Genomic DNA, 22464 nt, shown 5'->3' on the forward strand with positions numbered 1-22464 from the left:
AGTCAAAACTATGGTTTTTCCAGGAGTCATGTATGGATGTGAAACCTGGACTATAAGAAAGCTGAGCACCAAAGAATTGATGCTCTTGAACTGTGGTGTGGGAGTAAATTCATGAGCTTCCCTTGGACAGCAAGGAGGTCCAACCAATCAATCCTAAAGGAAATCAGTCCTGGGTGTTCATTGGAAGGACTGATGCTGAAGCTGAAGCTCCAATACTTTGGCCACCTGATGTGAAGAACTGACTCACTGGGAAAGACCCTGATGCTGGGAAAGAGTGACGGCAGGAGGAGAAGGGGACGACCGAGGATGAGATGGTTGGATGGCATCACTGACTCAGTGGATATAGTTTCAGTAAATTCCAGGAGTTGGTGAGGGACAGAGAAGCCTGGCGTGCTGCAGTCCATGGGGTTGCAAAGAGTGGGACACAACTGAGCGACTGAACTGAACTGAAGAGTGTTAAGACCCTGATGGTGCTCTCACCACTCCCTAAACTCAGTATTCTGCTCTCAATCCAAGTCTTCGGTCACATCGTCCAGGCTTTTGTTCTCTATATTCCCAGTACTCATCCTTCCCCTTTGATGTCTGAGGGCTTTTAGGAAACTTTTTTTCATTGAACAACAAAGCAGGGGGAGATGTAGCTATAGATACATTTACTTCCATCTGAAAGAAAACTCATTTCTGCTCCAACCCAAACATGTGATTACTGAAACTGATTCCAGCCCTGGACCACAATCATGAAGGACTGGGAAACCTCCTACAATCACAGCAGTTCTACCCTCCTCTGCAGTTTACTGTACCCACACAAAGCCAACACTACCCCCTCTTTAAAGCATTTCATCCATCTCTCTGGCCACATCTTAGGTGACGGAACGCTTCCACTGTGTTTTGGAAGCCTCAGTTTCTTTCAGATCCTACCCCGGTGTTTTCCCCAGGGTCGGAGGCATCCATCTCTTGTGACGCTACTCTGGCCTACAGTTCTCTTTCCACAGCCTTGAGGAAAGAGAACAGAAGTTGGAGACTGTAATATAAACAGGGTTGCTTCTTAGACAAGCTGGCAGTGGGGCCCTCTAGTTACCCCGCACACCTCCGCAGAGTCAGAAAGTACCCTTAAGCACAGTCCTCCTCAGCTCCGCCCCGAACCACCACCACGGGCCCTGAGGCGCAGGCGCCCCAGGGCCCCGCCCCCCATTTCAAAGGCTCGGTCCCTATTGGCCCAGAGGCCGGGGATGGAGCGCCCTGGTCTCGGAACCTGGGAGATCATGTGATTCTCGGGGGCGGGGCTGCGCCGGCCGCTTCCCAGCCAGGCTGAAAGGGCTCGGGAAGCTAGCTGGCCTTGTTGGCCCTTAAATCGCATACTGAATGGCCTGGCCCCAGCTACCCTCGCCGAGCCGCGCAAAGAAGGATGCTCCTGGCTCTCGTCGGCCTCCCAGGTTTGCTTTCTTTCTTTTCCCGAAGGTGGGCCCTTAGGTTCACCGTCCGGAGCCTGCGGCCGCCGGGAAAACCAAACCCCGAGTGTCCGGAGAGTAACCGGAAGTGCCCTCCCAGGCGGAGGGGCGGCGCCGGCTGCAGCCGGGGTAAGCGAGGCCCGCGGGGCTTGGGAGGGGCATGGCCTGCGAGGCCCAGGGATGTGTGGAGGGGTTCGGCGGGACTGGAGACCTCTCGGCCTCTGCCTGGTAGGAGCACCCTCTGTTCCTCGCGACGGTGCAGGGTCTGGAAACCCCCCTGAGGGCGGACTGAAAGGCGGTCAATGAAAAGTTGAAAGAAGGAGAAGCATAGTACTATCGTTCCTGGAGATAATAATAGTAAACACTGCCGGGCACTTTTCTAAGCGATCTGTATCTTTCACTCTGGGGAAGAAAAAACCAGGACGTTGAATGGAGTTCTCCACCCACCGCCCATCCCCATCTTTAAGGCAGAGATCGATCGTGTTTCATCCAGTCTGTATGCAGAAGAATCTGGTTTAATCATCCCATAATTATTATTGGAAACCGGTATTGTATACAACTTTGTGTCATATGCACTTATCAACTGCATCTGGAGGTTTATAGTGGTAGAAGAATGGGTCGTTGACTTCAGAAGTTGAGATAATACACTTAGCAGAGGCGAAAAATTGAAACAAGTAGAACAGGATTCAGGGCTTTATTATGAAGTTAGTCATTACCCAGAAGGACTCTCAGTATTTTGTTTAGAGCTCTCTGGGAGAAAACAATGTGAGGAGAAGTGGGAAGAGGTAAGTTATGATTGAAAGATACTGACCAGACTGGGAGGTAAAGGGAACCAATTTTTAGATGTCCAGTGCCAGAAAAATTAAAAATTTCACAAAAAATTTAAATTTCTACATTTTTGACTTTTCCTTCAGGAGAGGGAAGAATTGAGTATTGTTAATAACTATGGACTGGAGACCTTTTGGAGCCAAAAGGAAGACAGTCTTGAGTCTTTCTTGTTATGGTAAGTAGCATAGCAAACTGTGTTTTTATATAAATGGTGGAGTGTTAAGGGATAAGTGAGGGAAACTGGAGGAGAACCGGAAGGAATGGGAGAAGATACTTGGAAAGAAGATACATGACCCTTTCTTAGCTCCTGAGGTAACCCTGCCTACCAGTGTTAGTGTATTTTCTACTCCTTTCCAACATGCTTATTCACCATAGGCTTTTAATTATTCCTTCATGATTGATTTGCAGCCCCCAAAAGACAGTATACTCAGTGCAGGCCCTGGAGTCAGAAGATGAATATTTATATCCTGGCTTTGCTATTTACTAGCTGTGAGTTCTTAGTTATTTAACTTCCCTGAGCATCATTTTTCTATCTGTAAGGTACAAACATTGCTCTTAATACCTATTTTACAGTCTTGGAAAGATGAAACGAGATAATCCATGTAATCATTGAAAAATAGATAATCCCTAACCTGGGGCCTGATACAGTAAGCATTAATCAATTCAAGTCAAGTCGCTCAGTCGTGTCCAACTCTTTGCGACCCCATGGACTGTAGTCCACCAGGCTCCTCTGTCCTTGGGATTTTCCAGGCAAGAGTACTGGAGTGGGTTGCCATTTCCTTCTCCAGGGGATCTTCCCGACCCAGGGATCGAACCTGGGTCTCCAGCACTGCAGACAGACTCTTTACCATCTGAGCCACCAGGGACGTCTATTAAGCATTAATAGATAGCGCTTTATTGACTAATCTGCTTGTCCCATACATCCTTTAACTGTAAGGATGGCCCTGGTCTTTGAAGTTCTACACTCAGCCTGTCGGCTTGGACTTTTACTGCCAGCCTGCCTGTTCTGTGCACTCCAATCCTAGCCATGAAGTGAGAACCAGTCTTTTCCTAGGATGAGGTAAGAGAAACCTCTTAGCAAAGGGCACTCTGAAGCTGAGACTTGAAGGATATATTTTGGTTTGCCATTTGGAACAGCTAGGGCTGTTAGCCTAGCCTGGATTGCTACTGAGGCTTAGAGGATGATGATGACTCTTTTTTGGTTCTGATATTCGTTCATATTTTTCATTCATTCAACAGACATATTCTAGACACTAGGAATATTGCAGTGAACAAAAGACTTCAGTCCTAACCATAATAAAAGTTATATTCTAATAGGAGAGAGAAACAAATGAACAGATATAAAATACCACAAAGTTGGATGATAAGTGCTATGGAGAGAAATAGCTAATTTAGTTAAAGTTGCCAAGATGTGCCTCTTTTTGAGGAAATAATTTTCAGTCAGAGACTTGAGTCAAATAAAGGAGCAGACTCCTTGGGTGAAAAGCATTCTGAGTAGATGGATCAAGTGTAAAGATTCTGATGTGTTATGGGAGGCAGAAAAACTACATTAGGTGGTGCAGTGAGAACCTTAGGTTTTATTGTTAGTGTGGTAGAAACAGTTACAGTATTTTTCACTAGGGAAGTATCATGATTTACTTTAAATTTTGACAGCCAGACTGTATATTATTTTCTAGGTGCTGACACCCATCTAAAAGACTCAAATATGAATAAGGAAATGGTTTCCTTATTTTTAATTTTTTTTCCTTGGTGCCCTACAAATTATCGGCTATTTAGGGCAAATATGACACCCTGAACTGATAAAATTAGGGAATGTTATAATTCATTTACCAGGCTATGACCATGCTCAGAATTGTATGTTTATACTCTAACTCTCCTATTGATCTTAACAGCAGTACACATTTTAATAAGATAGAACTCCTGGAAGACCACTGTCTTATAGTAGCTGTTTGCATGACTCCAGAGTTTTACTTAGCTATGATTCTGAAGTCTTCCTTTTCCTTCTAACATTTCTCCGTAACTGTTTTTTTTTCTAGTTTTTGCATAATCCTCATATTAATCATTAACTGATTGAGTTATTTCATTATTTAGTTAATTATTTTAATGCATTTTGAACAAGGCTTTGCATAAGAGATTGGCACAGAGGATGACCTCAAGAAATGTTAGGGTTTTTGTGACCCTGAAGATGGTATTAAGAAAATAATAGAACCTGCCATTTACTGAGCATCTGTTAATTGAGTACCCAGGTCCTGAGCCAAGTCCTTTATTGACAGTATCCTAATTCTTCTGGCAACTCCTTTAAGACATGTAATAGTATCTTCCTTATTTTGTCAAGAGGGAAATAAAAGCTGAAGGAAGTAACTTACCCAAGTTCTCATAGCTATAAAAGAACATAGTGGGAATTCGAACCAAAACCTGATTCCAGGGTTTGAACATTCAACTTCAGCTAGCATAGTATACCAACTCTCAGCTCAGATGTTTTTAAAACACAAGATAAGATACATTTAAATTTTGAAATAATTTCATATTTACAAAAAGTTATAAAATAATATAAGAATGCTCATACACCCTTCACCCACACTCCCTAAATGTTAACATTTTACTGTAATTGTTATATGAGCCTGTCTACTTACTTCTCTGTACATACATGTACCTTTGTGTACATTTTTTTTCTGAACCTTTTGAAAGTACAGACATAATGCCTCATCTCAAATGATGAGAGAATTAAGTCCTAAAGTCCTAAGACATGCTAAGCCCTAAAATCTTAAGAGAATTAAATCCTAAAGTCATAGATATTTAATGAATTAACTTCTCTCCCATGTAGTGCTACTAGCTAAATGCATCTTTGGGAGGATTAAAAAATTAGTTACTCAAATCATTTTCCATAGGGCTTCATTCTTTCATAGAATGCTATTTGAAAAAGTCTGTCCTAAATACTTAATTTTTTATTCCCTAAAAACAAGTCTATTCTCTTTTATTATCATTACAGTTATCAAAGTTAGGAAATTAACTTTCATATAATACTATTATCTGATCTCAAGACATTATTCGAGTTTAGCCAGTTGTTCCATTAATGTCATTTTAGGAAAAGAAAAACAAGTTATTTTTGTTGTCCAAGATCTAATCCACCATCACCCATTTCATTTAATTGTCATGTCTTTATTGTGGAACATATGCTCAGATTTTGTCTTCCATAACTTTGACTGTTTCTTTTAAGTTTAAGCCATTTATTTGGCAGAATTTCCTTCAATTTGGCTTTGTGTAGTGTTTCCTTCTGATGAGATTCCAGTTACAATGTTGAATGTTCTGTTCATCTCTTTGTGTCATATTAGGAGACAATTTTATATCTTGTTATTGATGATGTTAACTGATCATTAGTTAAGATGGCATCTTCCAGGTTTCTGTGAAATTACTTTTTTTGTGTCTTTGTAATTATTAAATGTCTAGTGGGGAGATATATTCTGATTGTATAAATATCCTGATTTTCATAAAACTTTTCATCCACTGTATTTTTGCCTGAAACAATTATTGCTCTTCTTTTGATGAGACATGTGATGTTTTTAATTCCATCATTTCTTCTACATTTAATTGTTGGCTTCTTTAATGAAGGAAAAACTTTCCCTTCTCCCTTACTATTTATTCACTTTTTAAATGAGTATGGATTCATCAATTCTTACTGAGTTACTAATTTATTACTGTCTGTATTTATTTTGATGTTGTTTGTTCCAGATTTGTGTAGTGGCAGCCCCTTCAGTGAGGCTTCTGGTCCTCTTAGCATATTATCACCTCTTTTTTGAGCACTTCCTTGTTTTCTGGAACAACAAGATGTTTCAGCTTCATGGTGTGCCTTCTAAACCCTGAAATGAGCCATTTCTCCAGTGAGCCCTGGTTCCTTTCAGTGGGAAATGATATTTAGAAACCAAAATCTGAGTGCTTGGTATGCTCTTTACTACTGGGATTTCAATGTTTCTGTGATCTCTCAGCAGACATTAGGAGACCAAAAAAAAAAAAAAAATACTTTAACATTTCTATTTTTTCTGTGTATACTTCAAAACCTTGACTTCCTACTAATACTTTTAATTCCAGTTAAACACTGTAGATATAGAGTTCATTCTAGCCTTTCTCTTTTCTATGTTTCTGACTCCCTCATCTGACAGTGAGACATCTGGTTGCCTTTATATTTACTTATTTTGTCATTCCTAGTCTACGCATTAAGTGGTGAACCTTTACCAACATGGGGGAAAACTCCTACTAATTACAGTTCAGTAATTGTTTATAGTTCTTTTTATCTTTAGTTTGAGTTTATATAATTCTAATACTGTATTACAGAATTTTTTGAGTTATTTTCCCTCTCCTGGGTGGTTTTATTATTAATTTGAAATACTAGACTTCTTTCTTTTTATTTGAATTCTATTTTATTTTCTCCCCTAGCTTTTCTCTTTATTTATTTATTGAATATGTGAAATGTAACAGTTTAAAAAGTTAAAATGTATGTATTACAAAAACATATACTAAAGAAGAGTATGACTCTCTTTCCTTTACCCTTTGGTACCAGTTTCACTTTCCTGTCCTTTTGATACCATTTGCATCTGCCTTGTAATAACCAAACTCATTAGTTCTATCTTTTCTAAGTTTCTTTTTGACCAAATGAATAGATCCATGTGTAGTTTTTTAAATTTCTACTTCACTCTTAACGAAAATGTAGCATACTCTTTTACACCAGTGCTTTCTAAAATTTACAATTTATCCTGAAAACTGCTCCACATCAGTTCAGAAAAGTTACCTTCATCCTGTTTCACAGCTACAGAGTACCTCATTATATGTGAACATACCTGCTCTGTGCCAGACACTGTCACAGGTGCTAGAGAAACAGTAACAAATGAAATGAACTAAAATCCTTGTCCTTTAAGGGGCTTACGTTCTATGGAGAAAAATAAGACATGAAACGAGAGGAAGGGTGTTAACATATGTGGGTCATCTGGGATGGAGATGTGTCATAATTTAAAATAGGATGGTCAGTTATGGCCTTACTGAGAATATGACAATTTATCAAAGATTAGAGTGAGATGAGAAAGGGAGCCTTGAAGAGGAGCACTTTAGCAGGGAGAGACTTCCAAGGATAAAGACCTTGAAATGGAAGTGAACCTGGATTGTTTGAACAAAAGCAAGGAGAGCAAGATGACTGGCATGCAGTACAAATGAGAAGAGCAGGGAAGTGTGTCAGAGGGACAGCTAGGAGTCAGATTTCTTAGGGGCTTGTAGGTTCTAATAGGAGCAGTTTTGTTGGAGCAGTGAAAGTGAGTATTTGGAGTATGTTCCAGAAACCTTGATAAGATTTAAGATAAGAATTAAAGACAATGAACAGATTGATTTCTTTTGAGGAATTTTGCTGTAAAGAGAAAGAAGTGAGAGTAGCTTGAGGATGAAGTGGTTGAGAGAAGTTTCTTTTTGGTGCCGTTGTTTTAGGAGAGGGAACGGCTAGCTTGCTGATTAGTATGACTCAGTGGAAAAGAACAAATTGGTATTGCAGAAGAGAGAGGATAGAATTGCAGGAGTGATGTCCTTGTGGTGAAAAGGGGGTGGAATCCAGTACCCCGACCAACAGATTGTCCTTAGAGTGAGCAGGGGCAGTTTGTCATCCATGGTAACAGAAGGAAAGATGGAGTGCATGACCACACTTGCAAGAGGTTGATTGTTGTGGTGAGAGCATGTGCAAGTGTTTTTTATGTTATTGTTTTTTGCCTGCCTTTGATTTTCTCAGTAAAATAGAAAGCACAGTCATCAGTTTTTGTTCCTTAGGTGACAGAGGAGGGGGTTTGAATATATGAGAAGGTCAAACATGAAATGGTCATTGAAAAGAGTGAGTGTGAAGGATATGGAAAATGGTGTTTCTTCCCCTGTTTCTCATGTTTCTTCTTTAGTATATTATTGGCAGTTGATAAATACAATAGTTTATTACATTTATCTTCTTCTCCCTTGAATCAGCCCATTGTTTTTCCTTAGTGTTAGTCTGTATTCCTGTATTTCCTTTTGGGCTTGAATCTTTAACTTATCTAGTGGTGTAGCCGTGCAGAAGATAGGGCCTGAGTAGAAAGACCTCAGGCTTCCCAGGTGGCTAAGTGATAAAGAATCCGCCTCCCAATGCAGAAGACAAGGGTTCAGTCCCTGGGTCGGGAAGATCCCCTGGAGAAGCAAATAGCAACCCACTCCAGTATTCTTGCCTGAGAAATTGCATGGACAGAGGAGCCTGGTGGGCTACAGTCCATGGGGTTGCAAAAGAGTTGGACGCGACTTAGCAACTAAAAGACAACAACAGAAAGACCTCAATGTCTCTCTTCTTTCTGTCTCTCCTCTTTAATCTCCCAGTCATTTGAAGATGTGATTGTCTGTCTTATTGCGGAGGAGGAGTAGAGTGGTTGGACTGTGAGCACAGGGCCCTTTTCAATAATGTTGTAAAGGAGAATTATATAATTGTGATCTTTCTGTGTATAAGGACTTCTTTAAGATGCTCAGTCTTTGGGTATTTCAGTACATGTGCATCCCTCTAAAAACAAGAAAACCTGTTCCATATCCCTTCACTGTACAAAGAAAAGCTTGACATTAAAGACAGGTTTGAAGCCCAGGCTTTTAGCTACAGTCATTTTTCTTTTTGAGCAAGGTTTGTGCTCTTATGATCATATCAAAGCAGAATCTTAGATCCCTCTGTCATAATAATAGTTGTTATAAGAGCTAACACAGAATGCTTACCATGAAATACTGATTAACTTATTCAACTCAATGATGTGAGGTAACTCCCATCATTCATCCATTTTATAAATGAAAAAACTAGCTACAGGGTGATTAAGAAACTTGCCAGACGTCACACAGCTAGGATGATAGTAAAAGAGACTTTTCTCTCTCTTTACACTGAAAATTCTAATAATGATTTACCATTTCCTTCCAAACGTTCTACAGAAAGGACTGCACAGGTATTCATAGTCCCTTTTGGGTGGTTTTCCTCAAGAGCAGGCATATTAATTATTAGATGTCTTGATTATTCAGTTGAACCAAGGGCAGAGGAGGAATCCTGGTTTTGAGATCACTTGAATTGACTAAAGAAACAATTCTTCCTGGTACTTTCCATGTATGTGTTGCTGATTTGTTTTAGTTAGAGAAAAACTTGCTGCTTTCAACCCCTGTAAAACGTAGAGCACTTGTGGAATTTGATGCAGAAATTCTGTCTTTTCTACAGCAATTTTAATTTTGAGCATTTTAGTTATGGAAATATAAATAATATTTCTTCTTTGTCTCACAGGGTTGTAAATACCACATAAAGAATAAGTGCATGTGATGCTGGAAACTTGTAGAGAGGAACTACTCATGACTGAAAGGCTTAAAACAGATGTATCTTTCGAGTTCTTATCGAGAAAATGACTTTGAAGAAAATGATGGGTCAGGAAGACCAGTGGAAAACTCCCTAGGAGAGAGCCATAGAAAATGTACACTTCAGAAGAGAGAGAGAATCAGAGAACTCAAAAAAGGAAAATATATCATGTATGCCCTCAGAAGGGTAAAAAGATTTTTATTCATGTGCATGAGATTACTCAAATAGATGATCAGATATACCAGTGCCTTGAACGTGAGCAAAACTTTTGTGAAAACTTAGCTCTTATTATGTGTGAGAGAACCCACACTGGGGAGAAACATTATAGATGTGATATGTGTGAGAAAACCTTCATCCAAAGCTCAGATCTTATTTCACATCAGAGGATCCACAGTTATGAGAAACCTTATAAATGTAGCAAATGTGAGAAGAGCTTTTGGCACCACTTAGCCCTTTCAGGACACCAGAGAACGCATGCAGGTAAAAAATTCTATACATGTGATATCTGTGGCAAGAATTTTGGTCAGAGCTCTGATCTGCTTGTCCACCAGCGAAGCCATACAGGCGAGAAACCGTATCTGTGTAGTGAGTGTGATAAATGCTTCAGCCGAAGTACAAACCTCATAAGGCACCGAAGAACTCACACGGGTGAGAAACCATTTAAGTGTCTGGAGTGTGAAAAAGCTTTTAGTGGGAAATCCGATCTTATTAGCCACCAGAGAACTCATACTGGTGAAAGACCCTACAAATGTAATAAGTGTGAGAAAAGTTACCGACACCGGTCAGCCTTCATTGTTCATAAAAGAGTACATACTGGGGAGAAGCCCTATAAGTGTGGTGCCTGTGAGAAATGCTTTGGCCAGAAATCAGACCTTATTGTACACCAGAGAGTCCACACAGGTGAGAAGCCGTATAAATGCTTGGAATGTATGAGAAGTTTTACCCGGAGTGCCAACCTCATCAGGCACCAGGCAACTCACACTCACACTTTTAAATGCCTTGAATATGAGAAGAGCTTCAGCTGTAGTTCAGACCTTATTGTACATCAAAGAATTCACATGGAAGAGAAACCGCATCAGTGGTCTGCATGTGAGAGTGGCTTCCTCCTAGGCATGGACTTCGTTGCCCAACAGAAAATGAGAACTCAGACAGAGGAGCTGCATTATAAATACAGTGTCTGTGATAAAAGCTTTCACCAGAGCTCAGCCCTTTTTCAACATCAGACAATCCACATCGGTGAAAAACCATATATCTGTAATGTAGCTGAGAAAGATCTTGAGCTCAGCCCTCCCCATGTATCAGAAGCCTCACAGATGTCTTGACCAGACAAGAAGTTATTATACCATAAACAAACAAACAAAAAAAGATGTATTTACAATGTAAGAGAACTCATTTAAGATGGAGAACTCAAAGCAAATCTCAGATTTTCCTCAGAGCTCAGACTTTATTGGGGACCAGAAAATCTGCAGTTACGGGAACCTGAGAAATGGTTTGACCAGAGAGCTGTCTTTACAGAACCGTATCAATCACTCCAGTGAGAAACCTTACAAATGCCCTGAGTTTTTTGAAAACCTTCAGTCCAAGCTCATGTCTGATCACCCACAAGAGGATTTATATAGGTGGGAAGCTTACAAGTTTGGTGAATGTGAAGAAAGCTCTCTAGCAATGCTCACCTTTCCTCATTCCAAGAGAATTCAGATCAGAGGACGATATTTTTTTAATGCCCTGTGAAACAGTGCTTCAGACAGTATGCACGCCTCATTGGACATCAGAAAGCCCCACCGGAAAGAAACCCCAGCAGTTGTGAAAAAAGCCTCTTAACATAACTGACTTTATTACCTATCAGAGAAGCCATACAGGTGAAAATTTGTGTATTTGCCTTGAATGTGGCAAAAGCATTAAGTGAAGAGCCTTCTTGGGTTTGCAACCCCCCCTCCCCCCAAAAAAGAAAATCTGATGAAGGACCTTATGAATTCTCTGAATGAGAAAACTTCTGTCAATGATCAGTTCTTGTACACCAGGGAACTTGTATAAGTGAAAGACCATATAAGTAACTCTAAGTCTGGGGGAGAAAAAAAATCCTTGCAGGAAATCTCTACCTTATTGGGCCCCAAAGAAACTACTCTGGAGAGCGTTTTGTAGACCTCTATAGAGGTCTAACTGTGAACTGTGTACATTTAACAGGTATGAGAAGAACTGTTCTCATAGTTAGTTGACCCCTGTAGTAGAGATGACTTTTAATGGAGTCGACATGCAAACAGTTTTGTTTAGATACCCAGAAACTTGTTCTGGGAAGAGCTAGGGCAGGTCAGAGTAGGCCTGATGGGTTACTCAGGTAAAGATGCTTTTCTTTTATCTGAACCACTGAATGATTGCTTTACTTTCAGTTTTTAAAATTTGGAACTCTAATAAAAGAAAGGACTGTAATTGAGATAGAAAGTGTGGCATGTGTTACTGTTGGGAAAAGAAGTACATTGACTTTGCCTCTGTTGATTTTCTAATTCTTGGGTAGAATGGGGACTAGTGTGTTGATACCAGCATGGGAACCTTCTGCTGGTTGTGAAAAGAACCAAACAGCTAAGGAGTAGTTATCCTAAATCAAAACACTCCCCAGAATTTCCCCTTTGGAGAACCAGCCTCATAATAAGGCAGAATGCTCAGCGTTTTACTTGGTGTGAATTGAGGCATGCCCTCAGTCCTCACCCTAAAATATCTTTCAGGTTATTATTGGTATTTGCAGTTTCAGCTTTAGAGATTTGTTTGTTATCAACACAGAACTGCAAATTCCAGGATGATCATTATGATTTTGCTTGTTGCCATATTTTTGTGACTTCATTTATCATGTTTCTTTCAATGGTAAGAGACAATCAGTCAACTCCTTGCAAAATGTTTAAGGGAAGGCTGACAGAAAGACTCAAGTCTGAGTCGGCACAGAGTAAAACACATACTGATACATTATTAATGGAGAAACGACTGATTTTAAGAATCCTGACTGAAGAGCTGGTGTTTTTTTTTTCCCCCCACTCCAACATCCTGTTTATAGCAAATCCAAGCCTCATGATACACCTTTCATTTATTTTGGTTCTGCCAAGGAAACAGAATACTTTTTTATTTCTGGGGAAAGACAAGTCACCACAATATAAGGTGTACATTTGGCTTGTAGAGTTCTAAATGCTAGAAGGGAAAGGGAGTTGGCAAATTCATGAGAGGTTTCAGGATAAGCACTTATCTCCAATTTAGTATAATTATGATTAACATTCTCCAGAAATACTCTAATCCAGGGATCTATAAATGCATGCTTGTGAGGTTTTTTTTTTTCCCCCTTCCCTCAGGTTAAAAGACATTTAATATAAATACTTAAGAGTTCTCCAGTATTTGGGACTGTAGACTGGTGAATAAATACTTGCGGTCCTCTGATTTATCTTAGCAGATCCTGAACCCTAGGCAGCATTGGTGTTTGGACTCATTGGGGTGGCCAGCTGCTACACGGCCCCTTGTGTATGGCTCCAAGCTTTGATTTTAATGACAGGTTGGTGACCTGGATAATCTTAGGGTCAGAGGAATAACTCATAGTGATAAGGAATCTGACTCTAGGCTGTTTTTTCTTTCTTTTAGAAAACAGATCCTGGAAGTTTATCTGATGTGTTTTGGTAATTTCATTAGCTCTTACACCATAAAAACTTGCTCAGTGTGATAAAACACAGGAGATGTATTTGTTTCTCTTCGATGAAAATCATGCCTATCACTAGTATATGTTTGACAGTTGTAATTCTTAAAATAGTATTGGATGTATGGCTTGGTGGTGATAAAAATTAGTCCTTATGGCTACTTGTTAGTCATTAGAACTTGGAGAAGGGCACAGTTGTAACTTTGGTGGGGCAATGACCTGCCCCTTTCAACTAATCTTACTGGTAATTGTCTCTAGTCTTTAAGTAAATTAAGGATGGACCATCCCTCAGCCAAAACTTTGAGGGTATGAAATAGGTCTGAGGGCTTTTAACCATGGGGAAAAAAGGGTGTTGGTATTACTCATATAGAATAACCTGAGGTTGGAGAGGACCACTTGGGAGCCTGTAACCAAAACTAGAAGGTAACTTCTGGAACGGAGGGAGGTTCTCTTGAGACAGTGCCAACCTAAATCTACCTCAGGTAAGTAGTTAGAGGAACTTTTATCAAGATTTCAGACCAAACAAGACACTTGTATTCAGTCAGTGTATTCCTATGCTTTAATGTTTTTGTTTTCCCTTAATTCTTAAATAAAAGCATTGTTCTGAAAACTCCATCTTTGCCTCCACTGTACTAAGAAAAAGCGTTTCCCCTACATTTGTGTTACAGTCAAGCAGATGTTCAGGAATCCTTACCGTGTGTACATATATTAAACCATCATCATGTATACTTTAAATACCTTACATTTTATTTGTCAGTTACACCTCAATAAAGCCAGGGAAAAAGAATAAAGTGGATATTCATGTGACCCTTAGGGCTGCTGGTGACACTAGCCATTGGACCATCACTTGAATTCCAGGAATTTTTTAAAAATGGGATCCTGGGAATTTTTGATGTTAAGAAAGAGAGTGAATGGAAACCTGGAAGGGATTACTGTCTTTGCTGTAGCTTTTGGATTCTATTGGAGCCTCCCCACTGCATTACATACCAAGTGCGGGGAGGAGTAATAGCTTAAACTAACCATATGTGGGGCTAAAACTCAGAATCCAACAAAACTGCCTATGGGAATAAGCTACACCCTCAAAGGACAATTTTTGAACTTTCAATTCCCAGTAAGTATAATCCACATATGACTCCAGTTCTACCTTCTCCCACCTTGTCTTATCGTTTGTGGGAGATGGTAAAAATGATGGAGTTGGTGTACCTCCCATTATAAAGTTTGCTCCAGTTTACATCTATTTGCTCTGTCACAGAATAGGTCCTAGCGTTTTAAGGGGTTCTCACTGTGGGAAAAGAATAAGAGTTAAGATAGTTTGGGTTGTCTGAAGTTTGCATTGGTGAAAAGGGGAAGGGACAATGGTTACAGTTTCAAGGCCTGTGGCCTTCATGCTTATTCCCCCCACTTAAAGTGATGCTGGGCTGTGGTGAGAAATATTTCTGGAAAAAACTCTAGCCATATCCCTTACAAGTAAGTAGAGGAGGGATGGTGCCCCACTGTCTCTAGGGTAGAAGAAGGGAAAGGTGCTTCCCAGGACACACATGTGCCACCGGAGTTGAAATAGTTCACATTGCTTCCGGGATGACGGGGGTGGGGCGGATTTGTAATGCAACTGAAGCTTTCTTGTTTCACGCCCCAAATGTTAGCTTGTGTCCTTACTCTACCCAAGTGGAGACTTGAACTTAAAAGTGAGGGAACCTGAAGGCTGTTAACCCTTGCAGAAAGAATCCTTTTTCCACCTGGCAGAAGACACTTTAAAAAGAGAGATATAGAGCTCCTACTATCGATAGTGACTGATAACATCAAATAACTGGTAATTAGTGAAGAAAAGAGAAGACTCATGGAGTAGCTCCTGGTGTTTATCTTTTATACCCACTTTCAAATTCTCTGCAACCCTCTTGTACCCGAGAATCTTGGTCTTGACTTCCTGGCTCAAAAAGTTGCATTAATACATCTGAGAAAGAGAAGTCTTTTATACAGAATTCTAAGTGGACCTCCTCACTATCGAATCCCACACCTCTTCTAAATGAGGAGTCTGTCTCCCAGGTGGAGAAGTTGGTGCTGCTTTGGATCACATGAGGACAGTTTGTTTGGGGGCTGTAGGGCCATATCGTGGTTTGCCAACGGGCTGTTTAAACCAGATCAGTTGTTCTGACTGGGCAGGGGACTGATAAGGGAGTTGTACGGAACTGTCACTGCTGCCGTGACCTGGCTTCTCCGTCAACGTCATAAGCCCACACTCTCAGGCCTCATTCTCCATCCCTATTCAGCCACCACCATCCCCATAAGATCGTCGACTACACGGAGAAAAACCTCCAGTAGTCAGAGCCCTCCTGCCCACTTCAAATCTCTCTATCCTGCCTTTCTTCTCCTGAAGCAATAAATATCCTCGCTCATTTAACATGCCAAGCACATTCTCTCCAACAACCTCTGGAACCTTCCTTGTTTACCTCTCTCTGGATTTTTCACTTCTTTCTTTCATTAAGATTTTCCCCTTACATCGTCAAAAAAATGTAGATGTCCTTTCATTCCCTGTCTTTTTTTTAAGTTTGGTTGCCCTTAATATGCTAGTTTTTCTCTTCTTTTTTCCCCCATTCCAGAATTTATCAGCTTAAAATCTATACTGCCTCCATTTCTAAGTATTCATTTCCTATCACTAGCCTCCCTAGTATTCTCTGATGATCAGAAGTGACTGTGGAAGATATCCATGGATAAAGCAGTCTACTGGGCAGGCACAATTTTATGGAATGTGGGCCAATGATAACCAATATTTAAAGGGAAGCGCAGTTTTCAAATGGCCATTCTTTGTGTTCCATTGTGCAGCATTAAGTCTTTATACAGACCAGTTAAGAGTGAGGAGGTTTTTTCCCAATATTCTTTCCCTGAGAATTGAGACTCTCAATAGAGCATCTTTACTGAACATGGATACTTTATGCACCATTGAATCTGGTATCATAAAGCCCAGTTTCAGAGCAACTTGCTCAATAATCTAAATCAGCTACAAAGTAACTTCATGGACTTAGATGAAATGAAGTAGGTAGAATCTTGGTAAGCCTCCATGTATCCCTCATTTGTCACTTACAGGGAAGAGGTCTTCAACTTCAACACAATGTTCTTACACGTTGTGTTACTGGGGCTTCTGAGTGCTTACTGAATGACTTGCCTCCTTGGGTCCTTCTCAGGGAAATGATATGCCTCCATGTTTCCTGGTGATCAGAGGAACTAACACATCTCCCCAAACTGCCCAATTGAGGATGAATATTAGGCATTTGAATCAGAACTTTTGAAGATTTCTATTAGGGTCAGGCAGGAAATTTTAGGGGGAGATGTACAAAGAAAGAACTAAGAATGTAATGACTGATGAGTGAGGGCCCAATATCTAAATCACTGCTATTAAGGGAAAAGAGACCAACAGTGACTGATGATATCTATTTTAAGACAATGTGTGGCCATCTTGAGCATTTAGAATATTCCCCAAGAAATAATAATTTAAAAAGAGGTACAAAAAGGAAAATTCCTCATCATCTCAGCAGTCATCTCAAGCTCTATGCTGATGAGTTAGCAAATAATTCTGCTCCTTTTCTTAGCCATAGTAATGTAAATTATCTCTGGCAGCACGCCTATGCATTATATGAAGGCTGTTTAATGAAGAACGAGCATGTTTGGGGTTTTTTAGTAGCTCAATCTAGAAGTGTCAACTGACAAAGGAAATATAATACTTGAAAAAAGCTTATTAAACAGGTTTTGCTGTGGAATAGAGAACAAAATCCAAAGACCAAGATGGCATTGTTAAATGGGAAAAATAGAGCCTTCACAGTAGAATCAACAGGGAAGATTTTGTAAATAACAAGCCCTGACATCTTCCAAAGAGATGCTGATTCAATGAATCCAGAAGGGTCTGATCCTAGAAAACATTTTTTTGAATCTCCTCAAAAGATTGTAATAAGTATCTAAGGTTGAGAACCACTGACATACAGGCATGAGAAATTAAGATTTTTAAAGTCAGACATTAGGTGAATATTTCAAGCAGTTTATATTATTAATGATGAAAGAAAGAGATCATTCTCCACTACCTGGTGTAAAAAACAATGCTTATGCTGGAAACAGGAATAATTACCTTGATGACCTTGGAAAAAAATGAAGATAACTTCATCAATGTAATTAAAGGCAAGGGACAAAATCCCCCTGGACTAAGAAATTTAATTAGGGGGGAAAAAAAACTTAGAAATTTAAGCCTTTTTATTTATTCAGTCAGGGCTATTGTATCTTCTTGGGGATCACCAGAAGGTAAGATTGGAAAAAGAAGTTTAAATTACAAAATTTCTAACACCTTTTTTATTTCAGTGAGGTAGAAATGGATGGAAACCTATACTATGTTAGATATTTTCAAATCAATAGACATATTTTCTTCTTAACTTGATCTACCTTAATTCATCCCATATTTAAAATTTAAATAATATTAGTCTTGGCTAGGCCTTGGGTTCTTTTTAAAGGATATGATGTATATAAGGCATTCTTGTTATTTGTTATCTAATGAACACTATTTTAAAACTCATTCAGAGAATCTCTTCGTGGAACAATTTAATTAATTCAAGACATTTTCCCCTAAGAAAGGACATATTAAACCCCGTGTAAAGTGCAGTTCTGTTTGATTAAAACAGTATTTAAAAATAATTTGAAAATAGTATTTTTAAAACTTAAGACATTTTGATGGCCTAAAACTAGTTTAGTTATACAAAATAACAGGATAAAAATAAAGATGGAAATTAATATATTTTAATTTCATTATAACTAACACAAATTAATTTATGTTAACATCAAATAATTAACACAATGATTGAATTGTGTTCTTCAAAATTTATATATTGAAGTCCCAGTCCCTCAGAATGTGACCTTATTTGGAGATGTGGTCCTAACAAAGGTAATGTAGTTAAAATAAGGTCACTAGGGTGAGTGTTAATGGAAATGACTAGCATCCTTATAAAAAGAGGAAATTAGGAAAAAAACACAAACACAGTGAGATTGCCATGTGAAGATGAAGGAATACATCAGGGTTATTTTCTACAAGCCAGGGGAGAGCAGAGATTGTCAGCAACCACCAGAAGCGAGGTGAATGCCATGAAACTGACTCTCTTTTGGAGCCTTCAGAAGAATCAGTTTTGCTGACACCTGGATCTGACATGCCTAGCCTTCAGAACTGTGAGACAGTAAGTTTTGATTGTTTAATCCTCCTAGTTTTTGGTACTTTGTTATGGATGTGTAGCAAGCAAATACAATATGATTAAATTCCATAAATGTAATAATGGTAATGATTAAGATGGTTGAATCTTATATTTTCTGAGTGCATATATTTTAGATTAAGCTTTATGTTGAGTTATAATCTTTTATTGTTTTTGCCACCACCCTGAGAGATGATATTAGTCTCACTATAGAATTGTTTTTAGAGACGATTCCTGATAATAGTGCTGTCGGCAGTAGAGCAGTGATTCAACCACAGATCTGTGGGATCTTAAAGTCCCAGTTCAGCTCTCTGCTCTAAGAGCAGTAGAAGAGACCATATGACTGAGTGTAGTGAGTGGGGAGCATATTGTCTATTAATGAAATAGACTTCATGAGGGTGATGTAGTTGTTCTAGAGTTTGGAATGAAGGAATGAACTGAAAACTTAGGGGCAACTTGGAGAACAAAGCTTATTCTTCATGAGCGTAGTAACTTGAGTCAAAATCTCATATTGGAAATACTTGGGGATGAAAGAGTAGAATTCTCAGGGATTGTTTTTTAAAAAAAAAAACAATGAGAAAAAACTTCTTGAGATGGTAAAAGTAACCTCTTGCACAATATCCTGAACCCCAAAAGAAAGAGTTGTCATTAGATTTTCTGTCAGTTCGGAACCTGTGGAGGTCTCTGATGAGGAGAGTGACATAAATCAATGGTACTGAAAAAGGTGAGCTTCCTAGATGGCTCAGTGGGTAAAGAATCTGCCTGCAGTGCAGAAGACCCAGGAGACTTGGGTTTGACCCCGGGGTCAGGAAGATCTCCTGGAGGAGGGCACGGCAACCCACCCCCAGTATTCTTGCCTGGAGAATCCCATAGACAGAGGACCCTGGCAGGCTACCATCCGTGAGGTCACTGAGAGTTGGACATGACTGAGCATGGGAATTAAAGGATTTACTTTCTTGGAAATTTAATGTTGCTACTGGGAGAGGAAATTTTCAGACATAGCAGTCTGTCTTCCAACATGCACTATCTTTTCTCTATGTGGAACACCATGAGAAGGTCATTGTTGAAGGCAGAAAAATGGACTACAGCAGTGGTTCTCAAGCATTATGTGCTCAGTCGTGTCAGACTCTGCGACCCTATGGACTGTAGATAGCCTGCCAGGCTCCTCTGTCCATGGGGATTCTCCAGGCAAGAATGGCAACCCACTCCAGTATTCTTGCCTGGAGAATCCCCATGGACAGAGGAGCCTGGCAGGCTATCTACAGTCCATAGGGTCGCAGAGTCTGACACGACTGAGCACAGTGGGTTGCCATGTCCTTCTCCAGGGGATCTTCCCAACCCAGGGATCAAACCCGGGTCTCCCACATTGCAGGCGGATTCTTTACCGACTGAACCACCAGGGGTTAACCAGCATCCAGATCACCTGGAGGCTTATTGAAACATATTTCTGGTTCAGTAGGTCTGTGTTGGTGCCTTGAAATGTAAATTTCCTGCAAGGTTCCTAGGTGATGTTGATGCTAGTACTTGGTTGGGGGATCAAGTTGTGAGAGTCACTGCACTCAGTGAGTACTTTCTAACCATCTTAAGTCATTCTTACATGCCATGAAAATCCACCTGTCCTGGGACAGGCTTTTTTATGCGTTCTGCCAGATAGTGTTGCTGGGTTATAACTAAGGGAAAATACAACTTACCCTTGGCACCCAAGGGGAATCAACTGCTTCTTACTTGGTATGCCCTGATCATGTCGTTTTTATCTGTGCTATCCATGTGGTCTCTCCTCTGTTTCTTATTCTTCACAAGTATCTATATTTGCTCAAAATTTAAACTAATTTAGTCATCTTCCTCAGCAGAGGTTTTTCACTGTTCCTCCTCCAGTTTTCTTTTTACATATATATGTATTTAATTTATATTTGGAAGCATCCTCCTTTTTTAACTAAGAATACAGGTAAGCTCAGTCTAATCTGTACTTTAATGAAGTAATTAGGTATAGCCGTGTAGTGTTTAATGATGCAGTGTTTATAATGATCAATGACACTTGGGCCCTTAATTCAGGATTACATAGCAGAAAGCATTTTGTGAGCATCTGAAAGTGGATTTTATTTTGTGAGAAAGAAAGTAAAATACTTTTCAAAACATTGAACTAACATAATTTAAGATTATTGAGTGCACTACCCTGGATTGGGAAGATCCCCTGGAGAAGGAAATGGCAACCCACTCCAGTGTTCTTGCCTGGGAAATCCCATGGACAGAGAAGCCTGACAGGCTGCAGTCCCTGGGGTCACAAAGAGTTGGATACGACTGAGTGATTAACACACACCATAGAAAACCCTTTGTAATGCTATTTGTATCACTAAAGACAGTCTAGTATGTTCCTGAAAATTACTGAACAACAGTTTTTTTGGTCGCTGCAAGATGTAGTTTTGGAGGTGTGACCACGAAGAGTATGTTTTAATCTGCTTTTTTAAAGCTCCCAACAAATTTTAAAGATTAGATTTTGATCACAAATTCTTTTATTTGTAAAGGATGAAGAAACACTATATGTTCCTAGGAATAGTGACACACAAACACGGGTTCATTCTCTGAATTAAATTCTTGGCAGAGTTTGTTAAACAATGCCTTGGTATAATATTGAAAAACAATGCCAACTGCCTTTTTGCCGTATTTCATGTTTTGAACACTGTTACTTAAAATATATAATTACCAGTAATATGCTGGCTTGCACTAAGTACAAGTTTTCTATGGAAATTTAAATTTTATTCAGTTAGTAGAGTACATTCTTAAACACTCTGAATGTTAAGCTGAAGTTTCTGGAGTTTGTGAAGTACAATAATGGCCACTAATATCTATGTGCAGGATGAGCTGGAAACTCAAGAATCTTCAAGAATAAAGGTTAATTAGCTTGTATAATAGCTATTAACATGTGATAATTAGAATTTGGATTATGAATATAAGAACAGATGCTTTTGTATGAATGAGAGAGCTGCTTTTTCTTGTTGTTAATTAATTATTGTTTTGGCTGCACTGGGTCTTAGTTGTGGCGCTCTGGATCTTTCATTGCTATGTCCGGGCTTCTCTCTAGTTGTGGCCCATGAACTCCAGAGCACGTAGGTTCAGTAGCCGCATCAACCAGGGACAGGTGGGATCTTAGTTCCTGGACCAAGGGACAGACTTCATGGCCCCTGCATTGTGAGCGGAGAGTCTTAATCACTGACCCAGTAGGGAAGTCACTGAGAGACTTAGTTTAATAACAAATTTGTATGACTATGTGACTGATTCTTTGGGAATAAAAAAGAGAGAAAAACCTAAAATTGTTTTTTATGATTAGATGTACAGTTAAAGAATGAAGGAAGACTGTGGTTATAAATATTTTCAGAAAATAGAATAAAGAAATGGATAAGGACACTGGCAACAATGTATGTATGTCTCTCACAGATGAGAACTTACATGTGCATATACCTTTGTATCCAAAGGTACATATATAATAATTATAACAATGCAATTTGATAAATGATATTGTAGAACTGTGTTGAGAAGTGCTAGGAGTTTTCCAGCCCAGAATACTAAGGAGTGTATGTAGGAATAAGCATCTAGAAAAAATGGTATAGATGATCCTATTTGCAAAGCAAAAAAAAAAGACCCAGCTGCAGAGAACAAATGAATGGATACAAAGGGAAAAGTAACGTGAGAGGAACTGGGAGATTGGGGTTGACACGTATATACTATCAATACTATGTATAAAACTAATGAGAACATACTGTATAACGCAGGAAACACTACTTAACTGCACGGTGGTGAACTGGATGGGTAGGAAGTCCAAAAAGGAGGGCATATATGTCATGTCAGGCTGATTCATTTTCTTGTAAGGCAGAAATGAACACAACATGGTAAAGCAACTATACTCCAATAAAAACTAATTAAAAAGAAAAAATAAGTGAGGATAATGAT

At 39.4% G+C, this 22464-nt stretch overlaps 1 protein-coding gene across 1 annotated transcript; it reads left to right on the forward strand.

Annotated features, from left to right (window-relative positions):
- The first annotated feature begins 1276 nt into the window (after positions 1 to 1276).
- ZNF322 (zinc finger protein 322) lies at positions 1277 to 13918 on the forward strand. Its single transcript, XM_043908207.1, has 3 exons — positions 1277 to 1574; positions 2360 to 2448; positions 9568 to 13918. Exon 3 carries the CDS (start codon positions 9750 to 9752, stop codon positions 10956 to 10958), a length of 1209 nt encoding a protein of 402 aa, XP_043764142.1. The 5' UTR covers positions 1277 to 1574; positions 2360 to 2448; positions 9568 to 9749; the 3' UTR covers positions 10959 to 13918.
- The last annotated feature ends 8546 nt before the right edge of the window (positions 13919 to 22464 follow it).

Source organism: Cervus elaphus, chromosome 7 (genome assembly GCF_910594005.1).
Source record: "Cervus elaphus chromosome 7, mCerEla1.1, whole genome shotgun sequence".
NCBI classification, from domain to species: domain Eukaryota; kingdom Metazoa; phylum Chordata; class Mammalia; order Artiodactyla; family Cervidae; genus Cervus; species Cervus elaphus.

Excerpts from the sequence above, each read along its gene's own strand:
- ZNF322 (XM_043908207.1), top strand. The coding sequence starts at position 9,750 with ATGTACACTTCAGAAGAGAGAGAGAATCAGAGAACTCAAAAAAGGAAA.